At 43.6% G+C, this 13,660-nt stretch overlaps 1 protein-coding gene across 3 annotated transcripts in view; it reads left to right on the top strand.

Annotated features, from left to right (window-relative positions):
• AATF (apoptosis antagonizing transcription factor) overlaps positions 1 to 13,660 on the top strand; it is a 49,008-nt gene that overhangs the window by 7,199 nt on the left and 28,149 nt on the right. For all 3 annotated transcript variants that reach the window (XR_009746353.1, XM_061470017.1, XM_061470019.1), the window contains exons 5-8: positions 9,106 to 9,220; positions 9,528 to 9,732; positions 10,504 to 10,668; positions 11,442 to 11,525. Coding sequence is in view for 2 of the 3 variants with exons in the window: in XM_061470017.1 (XP_061326001.1) it covers positions 9,106 to 9,220; positions 9,528 to 9,732; positions 10,504 to 10,668; positions 11,442 to 11,525 (569 nt within the window). In the remaining variant the exon portion in view is untranslated. The remainder of the gene's footprint in view (positions 1 to 9,105; positions 9,221 to 9,527; positions 9,733 to 10,503; positions 10,669 to 11,441; positions 11,526 to 13,660) is intronic.

The raw sequence follows: 13,660 nt of genomic DNA, 5'->3' as shown, positions 1-13,660 counted from the left end.
GTGAAGCCACATCCAGTGTCAGGATTTAACCAGTTCCTACGTCTGGGGCTTGTTCTGTTAAATCTTGATACAGTGACAAAAACCCTGCAGCTAATTGGGGGGCAGGGGGGCAACAAGAGCTTTAAGCAATGATCTCTCTCAGTTGACGCAGGCTAGAAGCTGTTGTTCCATGTGCCCTCTGTAGCTGGGCTTCCCAAGTACTGATGTGTAGCTCTGTTCCTGCTATTTGCATTACTTTGTCTAAAGATAATTCTGGTTGAAAATACTGAGCTGGGAATGTTTTGTTGACTAGTACTTTATGTTCCCAAAGAGCTGGGAATTCTGGCTTTTAAATACTATAACATGTTATTTTCAGGTTTTAGTTGGTGAGATGAGTTAAAAGCAGGCAGAAACCCAGGTGAGATTCTGCAAGATCCTGATGGAAATGGCAAGACTTTAAAGGGATGAGTAGTTGTGTATGTTTTCATGTGTATATGTTTCCTAAGAGTTCAGTAGGTGCCTGAAATGCAAACTGCTGGCTTAATTTTTGTAGGTGTTTTTGCTTTGACTCTGTCTGTCAGTGGATTAAGAGAAAACTCTGGAATACCACATGGCTGTTCTTTAGCATAAGCTCAAGATAAATTGTTTTGGAGAAATGGGGGAAATACTGGTTTTGGTAAGAGGCAGATATGCAGGGTGTGGAAGAATGGGTTTGCTCACTGAAGGAACAGAAGTGGGGACAACAAATATTAACTGTTCTTTGCACTTTGTTGAGCTGTGGAGAAGTTATACAAAAGTTTGTGATCAGTAAGAAAATAAACCTGAATAAAGTGAATCAGATAAAAGCAAATGAAATGCTCCATGTGCTTGCAAGGCCAGTATCCCCAAAGCTGCTTGGATTATAAATGTATTAATGGAGCAGCAGCCTCAACTTCTCAGTACAGTGCCTGGTCAGTATATGTTTTAAATAGGATGCTGGGAAGAAACTTGATTCAAAAGAAAAATGTAGAAAGATGAAACGAGGGAAATGAGTGTGAGCTACACATAAGGTTTGCAGGAAACGGCTCACTGTTCATACTCTTACTGTGGCCAGTTTCTGCAACTCAGAGTCACTTGCTGGAGAATCTGTATTACACATTGATTAGTTATTCCCTTAAGGTGTTACATCTCAGGTGCAGCTAGCCAAGGGTTGATGTTTAATTATGTTCTACTGAAAAGTAGAGCTAAAAGGAGCACATAAACTTTGCAGGCCTTGCTTGGGGCTGTATAGGTCTGGGTGCTTGTTGCCTTCTGGAAATGGAGGAGATGCTGACTTTTTGTTCCTCAAATGTAAGGTCCAGTTGAAACACTTTGACCCAGAAATGTCTGTTTCTGGGGTGGAAAAAGGTATGTTGTTTTGAGTGTGCTGGTAAAGGACTGTGCTTGCACCTGAAGCTGTGCGGACCTGCATAAGACTCTTGGTTTGCCAGGTTGGTGAACTGCTCCTGTGACAAGTATCTGTGGCTTGTGACTAAACAGCACATTTGTGGACAAGGCCTCTTAAGGATGTGATTAAGAATCCCACTTACATTCATTGCCAGCAGGAGACCTCCAAAGATGTGATGTGTTTTCTGGTTTTACATTCTTGCATATTAAATGCTTCTGTATGAATGCTTCACAACTGAATAGCTTCATTTTCTTCTGGGTTGCTTCTGTAATATTTTGCTGGAAAGGAGCTCAGGACTGATTTTATTCGGTATCTCTTTAGTGTATGTTCTTAGTGTCTTTTGAATAGAGGATTTTGTCTGGGTTCTGTTACTTTGGTTCCTGATCTTTAAAAAAATGAACAAATACATTCTGTAGGACATCCAGGTAAATCCTGTTGAAGAAGCTGGTTAAGCATTGACTGAGTAAGATCAAGTCTGCCTTAAGTAGCAAAGAGCCTGTTCCACTTCCTGTAAGAGAGGATGTATCTGGCAAGGTGTCCTCCTCTCCAATTGTGCAGCATCCTCCTTCTGGTGGGGTTGTTCCTTGCCTTCACCTGGTTGTCATTTTACACATCTGGTTAGAGGGAAGCTGTCACATGAAATGTGCTTTATAGACTTTGGGTTTTCCAGAGAAGCTGTGCAGGAATCAGCTGCCAATAATTCACTTGTAATTTTATCATCATCTCTATTTGTGGATGGCTTTTAAAACTAAACTGTATCCACCCATACATCTGGAGATGATAATACATTAACACAGAGCAGGGTAGGTGTCACAGGGGAGTGGGGGAGGAACTGAGGCACAGGCAGATTGCACAGTTTCCAGAGGCACAGAGCAGTTACAGGATTAATTGGTGCTAGGCAAGATCATGGACTTAAATGCGTTCTTGCTTTGAAGATTTTTACTGGGAGCCTGTGCAAATGTGTGACAGCAGAACTGGGTTTCAGGCCTGAGTGTAAATTATTGTGATCAGATCTAGCCTACTTAAAACTGGTAGTTCATTTTAATTGAATTGTATTAGTCTAGACACTTTCTGAATACAAAACCCATCCTGCTTTTCAGTCCATGCAGGGCTGAATTTGATTTAAATGGATGTGGATGCAGGTGTCCCCAAATTTCACCTTTTCTCTCTGATCTAATGAAGAATCTATTCAACTCTTTCTGGGTCTGAGCCAAAGCCTGTTGACAATAATGAAGACTTCTCTCTCAACTGAAATAAATGAATGAACCAGACTGTTTTTTGTAGACTTTGTTGTAATGATCCTATGCTGTGGAGAGCTTTTGGTAAGAACTGGGGTCAGAAAGGATGATCTGCTCATGGGTGGCCATTGTGTGTCATGCCAGTGAGTGAGAGGGAAGGGAGATGAAGTGAGAAGCTTTAGACAAAGGCACAGGTCTCATTTTTGGAGCTCAGTTATTTGTGCATGTTTAGGTGGGCGACGGTATGTGTGTGATGTGCAGGATTTGGGCTGTGCAAGGTACCAGTAAGATACTTCGTGTTTTTTTGTTGCTGGCTGTGAATTGTTCACAAATCCTGTGTGGAAGGTGAAGTGCAGGATATTTATTTATTTAACATGCAGTTTTAGTTTGTGTTTTCTGTCTGGTTTTTGAGGGTTTTCTCTGACAAAACCCATCTTGCCCTTCCTCAGGGGGGGTGCCAAGGCTTTTAGCATGTGATAATTAGTCTTTTTGAACAGAATTGTCTGCTTCTCTTGTACAGATGTGGTAAAACTGAAACGCTCCCACTTAACGGGTAAACTCCATAGCCATATGGGTTGGACACTAGTGGTGTTTGAGGTTTATTTAAAGCTGCCTTAATTTCTAGTGCAGGCAGTGGTAGAAGAGTCCATACCATCCCAACTCTGGACCGCGGAATTACACCATACTTTAAGCACATCAAATAGGTTTGCTTGCACTTGAGTTTCCAAAGATAATTAATAGCTAATTAAATAGAGTTTAGCTAAATACTTGTGTGTGTGAGTCTGTGTACTCCACAAACAAGATACAGGGGAACAAAGGCTTGCAGTGCATCCAGACAAGCATGTGCAAATGTCAGCTAACTTGGATTAATTGGCAATTGGTTACCTTGAGATGGAAACTCAGTGCTTGTCATGATAAATATAATGAATGGCCTGGTGTTATATGGGGAGGTCAGTCTGGATGGGCTAATGTTCTCTTCTGGCCTTAATATCTAGATAACTATGAAATTTCACATTTCCTCTTCCTTTCTCATTCCTGCCTGTGTACCTGGGGGTTCTTGCCTGGCAGAGATGGGATGTGTGCTGTCAGCTTCTTTACATTTACAGTAATGTAAAACATCAGGTTTTATAAATCTCATTTTTTAAAGCCCCATCCCCTCCCTGGTATAGGCTGATATCAAAAGATGCCGGTGGAGGCGAATCAGTAGAGCATGAACTTCATGGAAGGGTTTCTCTTTCTCTCCCTTCTCAGCCTTCCCCCTCCCCCAGCCCCCACTAATAAAATCCTTGAATACCAAACCTTTTATTCTGTTGTTGCATCTAGTTATATTCTTTACTTTTAGCAAACTCATCAATGTCTGATCCTGTTGTCCTTGCCGCCAAATGCAGTAATATTTGAGTGAAAGGGCTAAATTGAGTCTGTTCTGTAACTCTTTGGGAGTCAGCTGAACTGCTGGTGTGAAAGGGGTTTTCAGCATTGGCTCCTTTGTGCTGAAGGAATACAATTTTCCCCTCTGCAAAGGCTTTTGCATCATTTGCATTCCAATGGAACCAGCAAATTGGGCCTTCGGTTTGGAGCAGACTTTTTTTATTGCAATCAGCAGAAAAGTTGGCCTTTTTCCTCCTATCATTTGATAAAATTTCACAAACTCGTGTTTTGGGAAGCATGAAGGGAATGTTACTCCAATTGTCCCAAATAATCTGGACAGATTTACAAGTACTTTGTGCTAGGATTCAGCTCAGGTCTCTGGATACATGTGTTTAACTCGCCACCACCTCTAAAAGAATCCACTCTCCGCTGCCAAAGGGCTCGCACCCAGCCTATAATTTAGCCTATGCTGGCTCTTGTGGCATCTGTCTTAGACTTATCAGTAGCCTTTTGGCACCAGGATGTACAGCGGTGCAAAACTGAAGATAGTGAAGTCCTGCCTGCACCGCGTTGTTCCTCCTACAGTGAGTTAACGCAGCGGGAATGCTAGGGAAGCTGTTGTCCAAAGCCCCATGCTTAAGATGTGATACCTGGAGGAATTCCCCCCGCCTTTTGCTAGCTGGGTAATGTTGCTCTGCTGTTGGGAATATAGAGCAAGCTCCAAAAGTAATACTGACAGACTTCAGAATTATGATACACTGGAGCTGTGGCGTAATTCTTTGTTGAAGAAGTTAGAGGCCTAAAATGTTAAGGCTTATTGTTATTCCGAGTTGATAATCTCTGCCTTGCTTTAATAATTTTTCCTCATGCCTGGATAGCCTGCGAGTTGCACAATAATCACTCACACAGCTTTGTAATCAATGCCCAAAGTAATAGGATTCCGCTGGCCAACGGCAATTAATAAATTTGTGTCTTTTTTAAAACACTGGCAAGTCGGGCCTGAAATACGACTGACTGCCTCTCCTCATTTGCATATTTATTGCAGTGGAAAAATTCTTGCCGAATGATTGATGTTGAGCCTGCCTCTTGAATTCCAAACAGCACATTATTATGAAATGAAAAATGCCGGCCATACAGTTGATTAAAGTTGAAGACAGTGGAATCGGTGTTTTTTAAGATTGTGGGAGAATTAAAGGCATATTTTAATAGATGTTGACAAGAAGTGAACTAACAAAAGCAAAGCAAAGGATTTGCTTGAAAAGATTTAATCAAACGTGTTTCGGGGGGGATTAATTGCTGGGGATGACTAGTGCAAGTGGCTGGCTTGTGGATTTGAATGAGAAGTATTGTTCTCAGGCCAGCATATCGAGTGCCATTGTGACCTGTAGTTTAACTCCTGTCCCGCAGTCGTTTGAAAGGAGTGAAAATTCCCCCTCTTCAGCTGAACGTTGGGATAAATGGGTGTACCTGATAAAGATGCTTTTCATTATGTGCAGATATTAAAGTAGAAGAGGTTTGATTCCTCTCCTTTTTTATCTGAGTGGGGCACTGCACCCGCCCTGGGCAGCGGTGACTTGGTGACTCCCCATGGTAGTGGCACAAGGAACTCACACAATATTTGGCAGCTTGGCTTTGCTCTGCAAACCGTGGTTCAAACACCAGCCGTGTTCCAGTTTTCCTGTGTGAGCACTTCATACAGCCTGTGGAGATACACAGAAAATTAAAAGCTGGCATGTGATGCTATTCCTGTGATGCCAGAGCCTCAGATTTAATTGAGGTGGGGGGGAAGTAATTTAATTCCCAGCTTTGGCATGGGCTCTGAATTTCAGCTGTGGCCTGGGTGTGTGGTGTTTCCTGCTGGTACATCACAGTAAGGATGCTCCTGTTTCTGTTTGCAGATAGTGTGTACACAGTAGCAAGCAAGAGACTGTTCTGCAAGGGAGCACTGCCACCCCATCACACCCCGTTAGGTGCCAGCAACATGCAGCCACGGAGTTAAAAATTCAGGGAGTTTTGCCCCAGTTTTTAGGATTCCCTCCCTATCTTACCCCAAATCTGCTGGCTGGATGCACCAAGGAGCTTTTCTGGGTGGAGCAGTTTTGGGAATCCCACTGTTTGGCTCTCTGTGAATACCTTTGACAGCCTGGCCTTGAGGGCACAGGCTTTTTTCCATCAACGTAAAGTGTCTCCACATGAGGCCAGTCCCCGCTGCTCTGCACCAGCTGCTGCTCTCCACAGCTGCTTGGGAAGATGAAATGAGACCCCATTTTTAGAGGTCAGGAATAAGAGCACAGCTATTTTTCTGTGCAGGAAGCAGCATTTCTACAGCAAGGCAGAACCTACAGTGATGGGTGAGCACAAGAGCTATGTTCCCTGCGAGTCCCCAGTGTGGCGGTGCTCAGGCTTCAGTGACAGTGGAGGCACAGGAGGAAGGGAGGAGGCTGGTGGGGATGGTACCAGGAGCCACTCCACATGTATGTGCACATACAAGGGGATGCCAGCAGCACAGACAGTTTGTCTGTAAGCACTGGCATTGACAAAATTGATTTTTGTGGGTTGAGAGCAGTAGGACAGATTTCATCTCTGTGTGGGTCTCCTGACACTTTGATACATGGCAGTGCTATCCCTGAATGGAGCTAAATACTCCAGGGCTACTTTCTGACTGGGTGAAGGGATGTATAAAATGAGAACATATGAGAGAGTATTAACAGAAAGGCACACTTTGATTTACTGGTGCTGGCTCCCAGCTTTCTTGGTGGATTGATATGCTGTCTGGTGGACCTGGAACAACTTTTTCACTCCTGAACACAAAGTGAAGGGGCTCCCATGGACTCTTAAAAGTGACTTTTACAACTTAGTGTCTCGCTACAGACACTCCGGAGGTGTTTCTTGCTGGTGATATACAGCCCAGTGCTAAAGGTGTCAGTTCTGACAATGATGTCTATCTAAGGTAGAATATTTACCCCAGCACATTATAGTGCAGATTATTCCTTGCCTGCTGACCATGGCCCAGACGAGCTGAAGTGCTACTCCGGTTGTAATTGACAGGATCAAAGCTGCCTGGGGTGCTTTAGCTGCTGGAGGGTAGGCAACAGGGAGAAAATAAACAGTTTGGGAAGCTCTGGAGACATTCATCTGTGTTGCAGTTGGGAAGATTTTGCTGCTGCAAGCTGAGCTCTGAGGCTGGGCTAGGGGCACTTTCCTTTTTCAAGGGATCTTTTAGCTGCAGGCACATACAATACATGCATTTTTAAGGGGCTTTTGTCTGTCTCTTGGATTTGTTTTGATGCTAACACATGATTCTTACAAGTACAGCAAACCTAATCCATTAATAGGTTTACATAGAGAAGGGGGCAGAATGTGTCTGTAGTGAACTGTGAGCCAGGGAAGGATGAGTCCAACAACTGATCTACAACAAAAATCTTAAAGCATCTTCTCCTTGACATTCCTGTTACTGAGGTCAGGCTGTAATCTATCTGAAGATGGTGACAACTGAGCAATATCACAGTGGTAACATGTGGGAGATTGAGACCTCTGAATGTCTGGGCTGATTTCTGCTTGCAGTGTCTCTGTCTAGCTGATGGAGATTTGCTGCTCACTCTGCCCATGATCTCTGGCTCCTCTGTTATAAAAAAGAAATAGAGTTGAGTGGTGAGAAGTTCTCTCCATTCTTTTATGGTAACTACAAAGAAAGAAACAGATTTGGGGGTTAAGCAGAGCAGCTCCACTCACTGTCTTGCCAGAAAACAGATCCTGAAGCCATGTGCTGCTACCTTCCCCCAGGCAGGGCCCGTTTTCCCCTTCCTGTAGTGCTTCTTTGTAAAAGTAGAAGGTAGTGCACCAGAGGCAGGTAAATAGAAATGAATCTGTATGAAGTTCAGCCTAGGCTTTTGGATAGAAGTGTGCCAAGTGTTTTACCTGTAAGAGCTGAGCTGTGATTGATGTGTAGCAATGTACAAAGGGAGAGTTTGTGTAGGCCCAGACAAACACTTGTTTTATATCAGAGCGTGCTGCAGGGAGGCTTGTTGGTCACCACAGAAGAACTGTTTTTAAAGAGCAGATGCTGCAGCAGTGTGCAGTTAACCCCTCCCACAGTCAGCTGCAACTCTGTGTCCTTGGAGAGCATAAGATCATTGGACAGAGACCATTTTCTCTGCATTTGCATAGGGGGAAATTGTCAAAGCCTCTGGATACACAGCATCAGATCTACATTCAGCATTTGTGTCTGCAAACACCCTGGAAAGCAGCTACTCATCCCTGTAAAACTAAACTTCCCACCACATATTAATCATTTTGTACACCTCTCCACCCGAGTCTTTTCTTCACTTTCTTTCTAAGGCTCTCTGAGCCTGCAGTTCTTCTTTTTTGATCAGAATCTCCTCATTAAACTTGCCAGGTCATTGTTTACGTGTCCCCCATAGATCAGATCTTGCTACATTTAATTTTACTTACAGTCTAATTTCTTACACTTCCTGTGTGGTGAGCACAGTGGCACAGAAACCAGTGGTAGTCACAGCCCTGCAGGAGTTTGGTTTTTCTTCTTGCCTTCCTCCTGCTCCCTATAACATACACATTATATACAAGAAAGGAAGGTCAGAGGTCAGGTTTAGATGAGATGTACACATACACGTTTTCCCTTGTGTTGCTTTATACTATTCAGAAGCTGGCATCTGCTTCAGAGCTTCACAGAGGAGAGAAATGGGTGAGTCAGCAAGAAAGGTTGTTGTCATATGTGTGTGTTATCAGACACTTCTGCACATAGTACTTGCTTCTTTAGTATGTTAATCCTTCAGGCTCTACAGTTTGGAATGTTTGTGGATGAAACGCTAGCTCAGTATATTCCCAGTGTGCAGCCAGGTGGATGCTTAAGAGGCAGTCCTGCCTCCTTGCCTCCCTTTTTTTTCCCAGCGTGGTGGTGGTTGACATTAACAGCTATAAATCAGTTTGAAGATAAAAACACATCTTTAAGAGAAAAACAGTTAATGGGACAGGCAGTAACTGTGGCAGAAATTCACATTCACGATGAGAAGCTAAGCGCAGCAAACCTAAGTGTTCACCGGTGGGAAATGGTCACTTGTGTCTCTTCTTCTGCAGGTTGTAAAGCCCTGGAGGCGTTGATGAAAGTATTAGTGGAGCTTCAGGATGAGCTGCTTTATCAATACCCAGGCACGAGGCATCTGGTAGACGGAAAACAATCCAAAACTGAGAGGTAACCACAAAACAAGACAGGACCTTTTGGAATCTTTTTGTTCTTCAATAAACAGGGCAATGCAGAACCTTCCTGACCATCCCATCCTCCCTCTCTGCTGTTCTCTCAGCTCTCAGTTGCTGCTCTACTCTGAACAAACATCTGGTTTGTAATCTTGCTGATAACAGAAAGAGCTAAAACTTGGGTCTTTTACCATAAATTTCACCATGGTGTGGAAGGAGCATGGGTGGTAGTGAAGGGGCTGTTAAGAATTCACATGTTTCCTTAGAGAGGTGTAGGGTGGTTAATCTGTGTGGTTTTGTTCCAGTGATGATGAAATCCCTAGCAGTAGTGATGAAGAGCAAGTGGATAAGGCTCAGGAGAAGAGGAGGAGCCTCCCCAAGCGAAAGCTGAAGCTGGAGGAGTACCCAGAGTTCATAGCCAAGCGCTATGCTGACTTCAGGACCTATCGGAACAGCGTCCTGCAGAAGTGGCATGAGAAGACAAAGCTGGCATCTGGCAAAGTGGGAAAGGCAAGTGTTTGTTAATGTGTGCTCACATGCTTACTGTTCAGCAGAGATTTGGGGAACAAGCTGATGTGGAAATTCTGTATCATGGATGTTCCAAATTAAGCTGAGAGTTACAGCAGTAAGAATTAAATACACAAGTATGCTGTCTTCCCCAGCCTTACAGGAGTCTGAAAGAAACTCAACCCTCAGATGTCAAAGGCATAAGCTCTTCTCCTTTGTTTTGAGCAGATGGGTAGAAAACATTTTCAGGGGCAAATGGTTTCCCAGGTTTTGGGAAAAATTCTTGGATAATGTTGGTGTTCTCCCAGTAGCCAGTCTCATCATAGCCAGTTTTCAGCAGCAAGTAAGCCCTGTGAAAATGCCACTAGTGCTTAGCAGCAAGCTGTTTGTGTTTTATAACAGAACTAGGGACTTTTGTGGCTCTCCTTCTCCATGAAGTGTACACTTTAATGCAGTGGGTAATCATTTCACCCGGAGATCCAGGGTCTGCTAACATCTGTGAGTCAGTATTAATCATTGAGAAGTTAATCTGAACCAGAACAGCAAAGGCATTTTGTTAAGCCAGGCGTCAGGTTGCCTCAGGTTGGGAAGGGAGAGAGAGAGAGAGAGAGAGAGAACAAATAAAATATCCTAGCAGAAATCCCTGCAACGAAACCCAGGCCCCCTCCTCTTGGAATGCTGTCTGCTTATCCACTGACATGGAAAGATAGAGGAACACTGCTGCCTTGAGGAAAAGCTTTCTGCATTATCTGACACTAGTTAATGTTATTGCAGGGTTTCGGTGCCTTTGAGCGTTCAATCTTGACTCAGATTGATCATATTATGATGGACAAAGAGAGATTACTACGGCGGACACAGACCAAGCGATCCGTGTATACAGTGCTGGGGAAGCAGGAACGGGAAACTCATCCCATCCCTGAGTCTTTGCCTGAAAATTTGGTAAGGGCTTTTTCTTTCTATAACTCACCCTATAGCAGCAGAGAAACGCTGCAAAACAATTAGCTCAAGCCTTTAGCAGGTAATATTCTTGTTTGTGTGAGGTTTATGGAGGAGATACCCAAGTGTTGATTCCTTTAATGTAATGGCTAAGAAGAAGATGTCGACATTTCCATTCCATTTTTATGGTGTTTGTGTTATCTCCTGTGCCAGTTCTGGACAGGGGAAAATGAGGTTTTGTCTGTGATTGTGCTCTTTCTGTGCTCTTTGAAGTGATGATGCTGTCACTAAATCTGCTTTTTCAGGTAGTGGCTACAGAGCTGGTTTTACTCTGGAGTTTAGAATCTTTAACCCAGAAAGTCACTTCTGAAGTCACACTGCATATAACCTGCAGAATATATTAGTAGTAAGCTTGTTATTAATTTAGTATTTAAGAATGAATAAATACTCGATTCTGAGAGATCATGCAGAATTACTGCACTTGCAAGATGTATTTTTGCCATTACATTAAAAATATCTGTAGTATTTTGCCAGAAAGACTTTGCACAGTCCTATTTATTTCCCAGTAAAGGTCTCATAAATCTGTTTCGGCGCTGGCAGCATTTCTGCTTTGCCTTTAAATGTATTCCTAGTCCTTAACAGCTTGTTATGTTGGGAGGTTTTCTCCATGCCTTCCTGTCTTCAAGTGTGTTTACAAGCTGCTGCACGTGATGTCATCAGAGTTAGGGACAGAATTACACACACATGAGCTTTCAGTATTTCCTTTGTGCTTCTAGGAAGTCCTTCCTGAGTCAGAGTCCAACAGGCACCTGAAGGACATAGATGAGGAGATATTTGATGACGATGACTTTTATCACCAGGTAGGTGATGGTAAATCTGTGTTGAAATTATGGCTCCAGTTGGTTTTTAATACTTACAGAGCTAATGTGGTTGGTTCTGTGCTCTACATTTCTCTTACCAGTGAAACTCAGTTACTCTTTAACACCTGGAATCTCTGTAGGTACCTCAGAGGACCTCACTCACAACTTTTGATATATGGCTGCATGAGCTTAAGGTTGCACTGTGGATGGAAACTTACTGCTGTACTTGAGTGAGTCAGGGCCACAGGATAAGGTCTATCTCTGTTCTTGCTGGTGAATGTTGCTATACCAGAGAAAAATGACTGAAGTCTCTAAAGGTGACTGTTCTCTGTGGGTAGAGTCCCATTATGAAAAACGAGTCTGGTAGATCCTCAAGAGCACCTGAGTTACTCTCAGCTCAACCTAAATCATCTACCTACTGAATGAAGAAGCTGCAAGGACTTTTCTTGGTATTGTGCCAGCTTGGGTTTAGGCCAGTTACTCTTTTTATTTGCAAAATTCCTAGACACAAAGAATGTGCACCCAGTGCATGGAGGCTGCAGCTTAGGGAAACCTCATGTTTGTGCTTCATTTAAGAAATGAGAGTGCCGGCTTTATGCATTACGGAAATGGCCATATATTGAGGAGTCTGATTCACTATAAGTCCTTCCCCACTGCACAAAACCCAATTTTATTCTGATGATCCACAGAGAGCTTTAACTTCAGGACTAAACAAGTACCATTATCACATTAGAAAGGCTGAATTTTCTGATCTGAATAGCATTAGAGTGGCTAGGAAAGTGTTAGAACAGTGGAAGAGAGCTGTTGCCACGTGCCTGTGCTCTGTTAACTGATTTAACCAGAAGCATTTGGATAGTTCTAAAATTTGAGGTTTCGTGTACAGAGCCAGGACTAAAGGTGAATAAAGGATTTATTAAATTGCCAATTCTTACCTGTGTTTTACAGAAGGGAAATACAGGGAACTCTAATGCTGCTGGTTTTTTTTCCCTTCCAACAAAGTTTTTCAACACGCTTCCAACCCTACTGTCCAAGACAAATATTTGCAGTAGATCTCACCTAGTGCAGAATTAGGACCATGTGAATACTTAATGTTTGTGAGGGATGTACTCAAGGCAGCCTGCCTCAGAGCCAGGACTCTGTACTGAGCAAGCTCTTCTCCAGGCTGTGTATTTACTGTAGGAGCATCTCTGCAGGCACTGCTGTCAATTGAGGAACATCTCTTGGGCAGGTGAAGGTGCTGGGTTCATCTATGAAGGCTCTGAGTGCTCCTCTTGTGGTCATCAGTGGTTGAAGAGGCCAAATCTGTAAGGCAGGGAGATAATACTGAGGTGGAATTTGGGGTCCAGGTGGACCCAGAAGCCCAGCTTTGGGGGCCACCATAAGAACACTGAGTAAATGAAGTTTGTTTAACAAAACTGTGAAGTGGTCAAGGAGAAATAGCTGCGATTGACAGCCTGTGGACCTGTGCAGGGGAGGTGCTTGTTGGCCATGAAATGTTACATGTGTAAAAGAAAAGCAGCAATAGATGAATGGCCCATCTTCCCTTCTAATAACTTCAACTTCGATGCATCGTGATTTCAGAAATATGAGTAGTCCCAGCTTAGCTTTTCCCCTCACTGGTTAATTGGGGTGCTGGGGTTAATCTAAATTAAAACTTAAACTAATAGAGGTCATTGAGGGAAGAGAATCACCTGAGTAAAACAAATGGGGCTGCCAGGCACAACTGTATCTTGGCCATTTCCCAAGAGGGAAGTGGCAGCAAATTGGAGTTGTTTCAGCATTCGGCAGAGGTGAAGGATGGGTGACACTGGTTTAATGTACGGCACCTCCGGAAGCGTTCCAGATTGCATTCCTTGCTGTACCAACTGCTGCCTCCCGCGCACAGCGACTGGGAGCAGGACCAGCCAACAACATCTGGCAGCACAGCAAGGAATGGGTGCAACCTTCAACACCCCATGGACTCTAAATATGGTGCTTAGGCTGGTGGAGGCTTTAATCACTTACCACTCTTTGGCAGCGGGCTACGACAGCTTATCCGAGCCTCGTACATCACGCACAGACATCTGCTGAGCCGTGAGGCAGCCACACATTCATTTTCCTTTCTTGCTTGTTGGGGTTTTTTTATACCCCACCCT

This window comes from Pezoporus flaviventris, unplaced genomic scaffold (genome assembly GCF_033815535.1).
Source record: "Pezoporus flaviventris isolate CSIRO_AGI_PZ_B2104156 unplaced genomic scaffold, CSIRO_AGI_Pfla_v1 ptg000063l, whole genome shotgun sequence".
NCBI classification, from domain to species: domain Eukaryota; kingdom Metazoa; phylum Chordata; class Aves; order Psittaciformes; family Psittacidae; genus Pezoporus; species Pezoporus flaviventris.
This window is presented reverse-complemented; position numbering and strand designations above follow the sequence as displayed.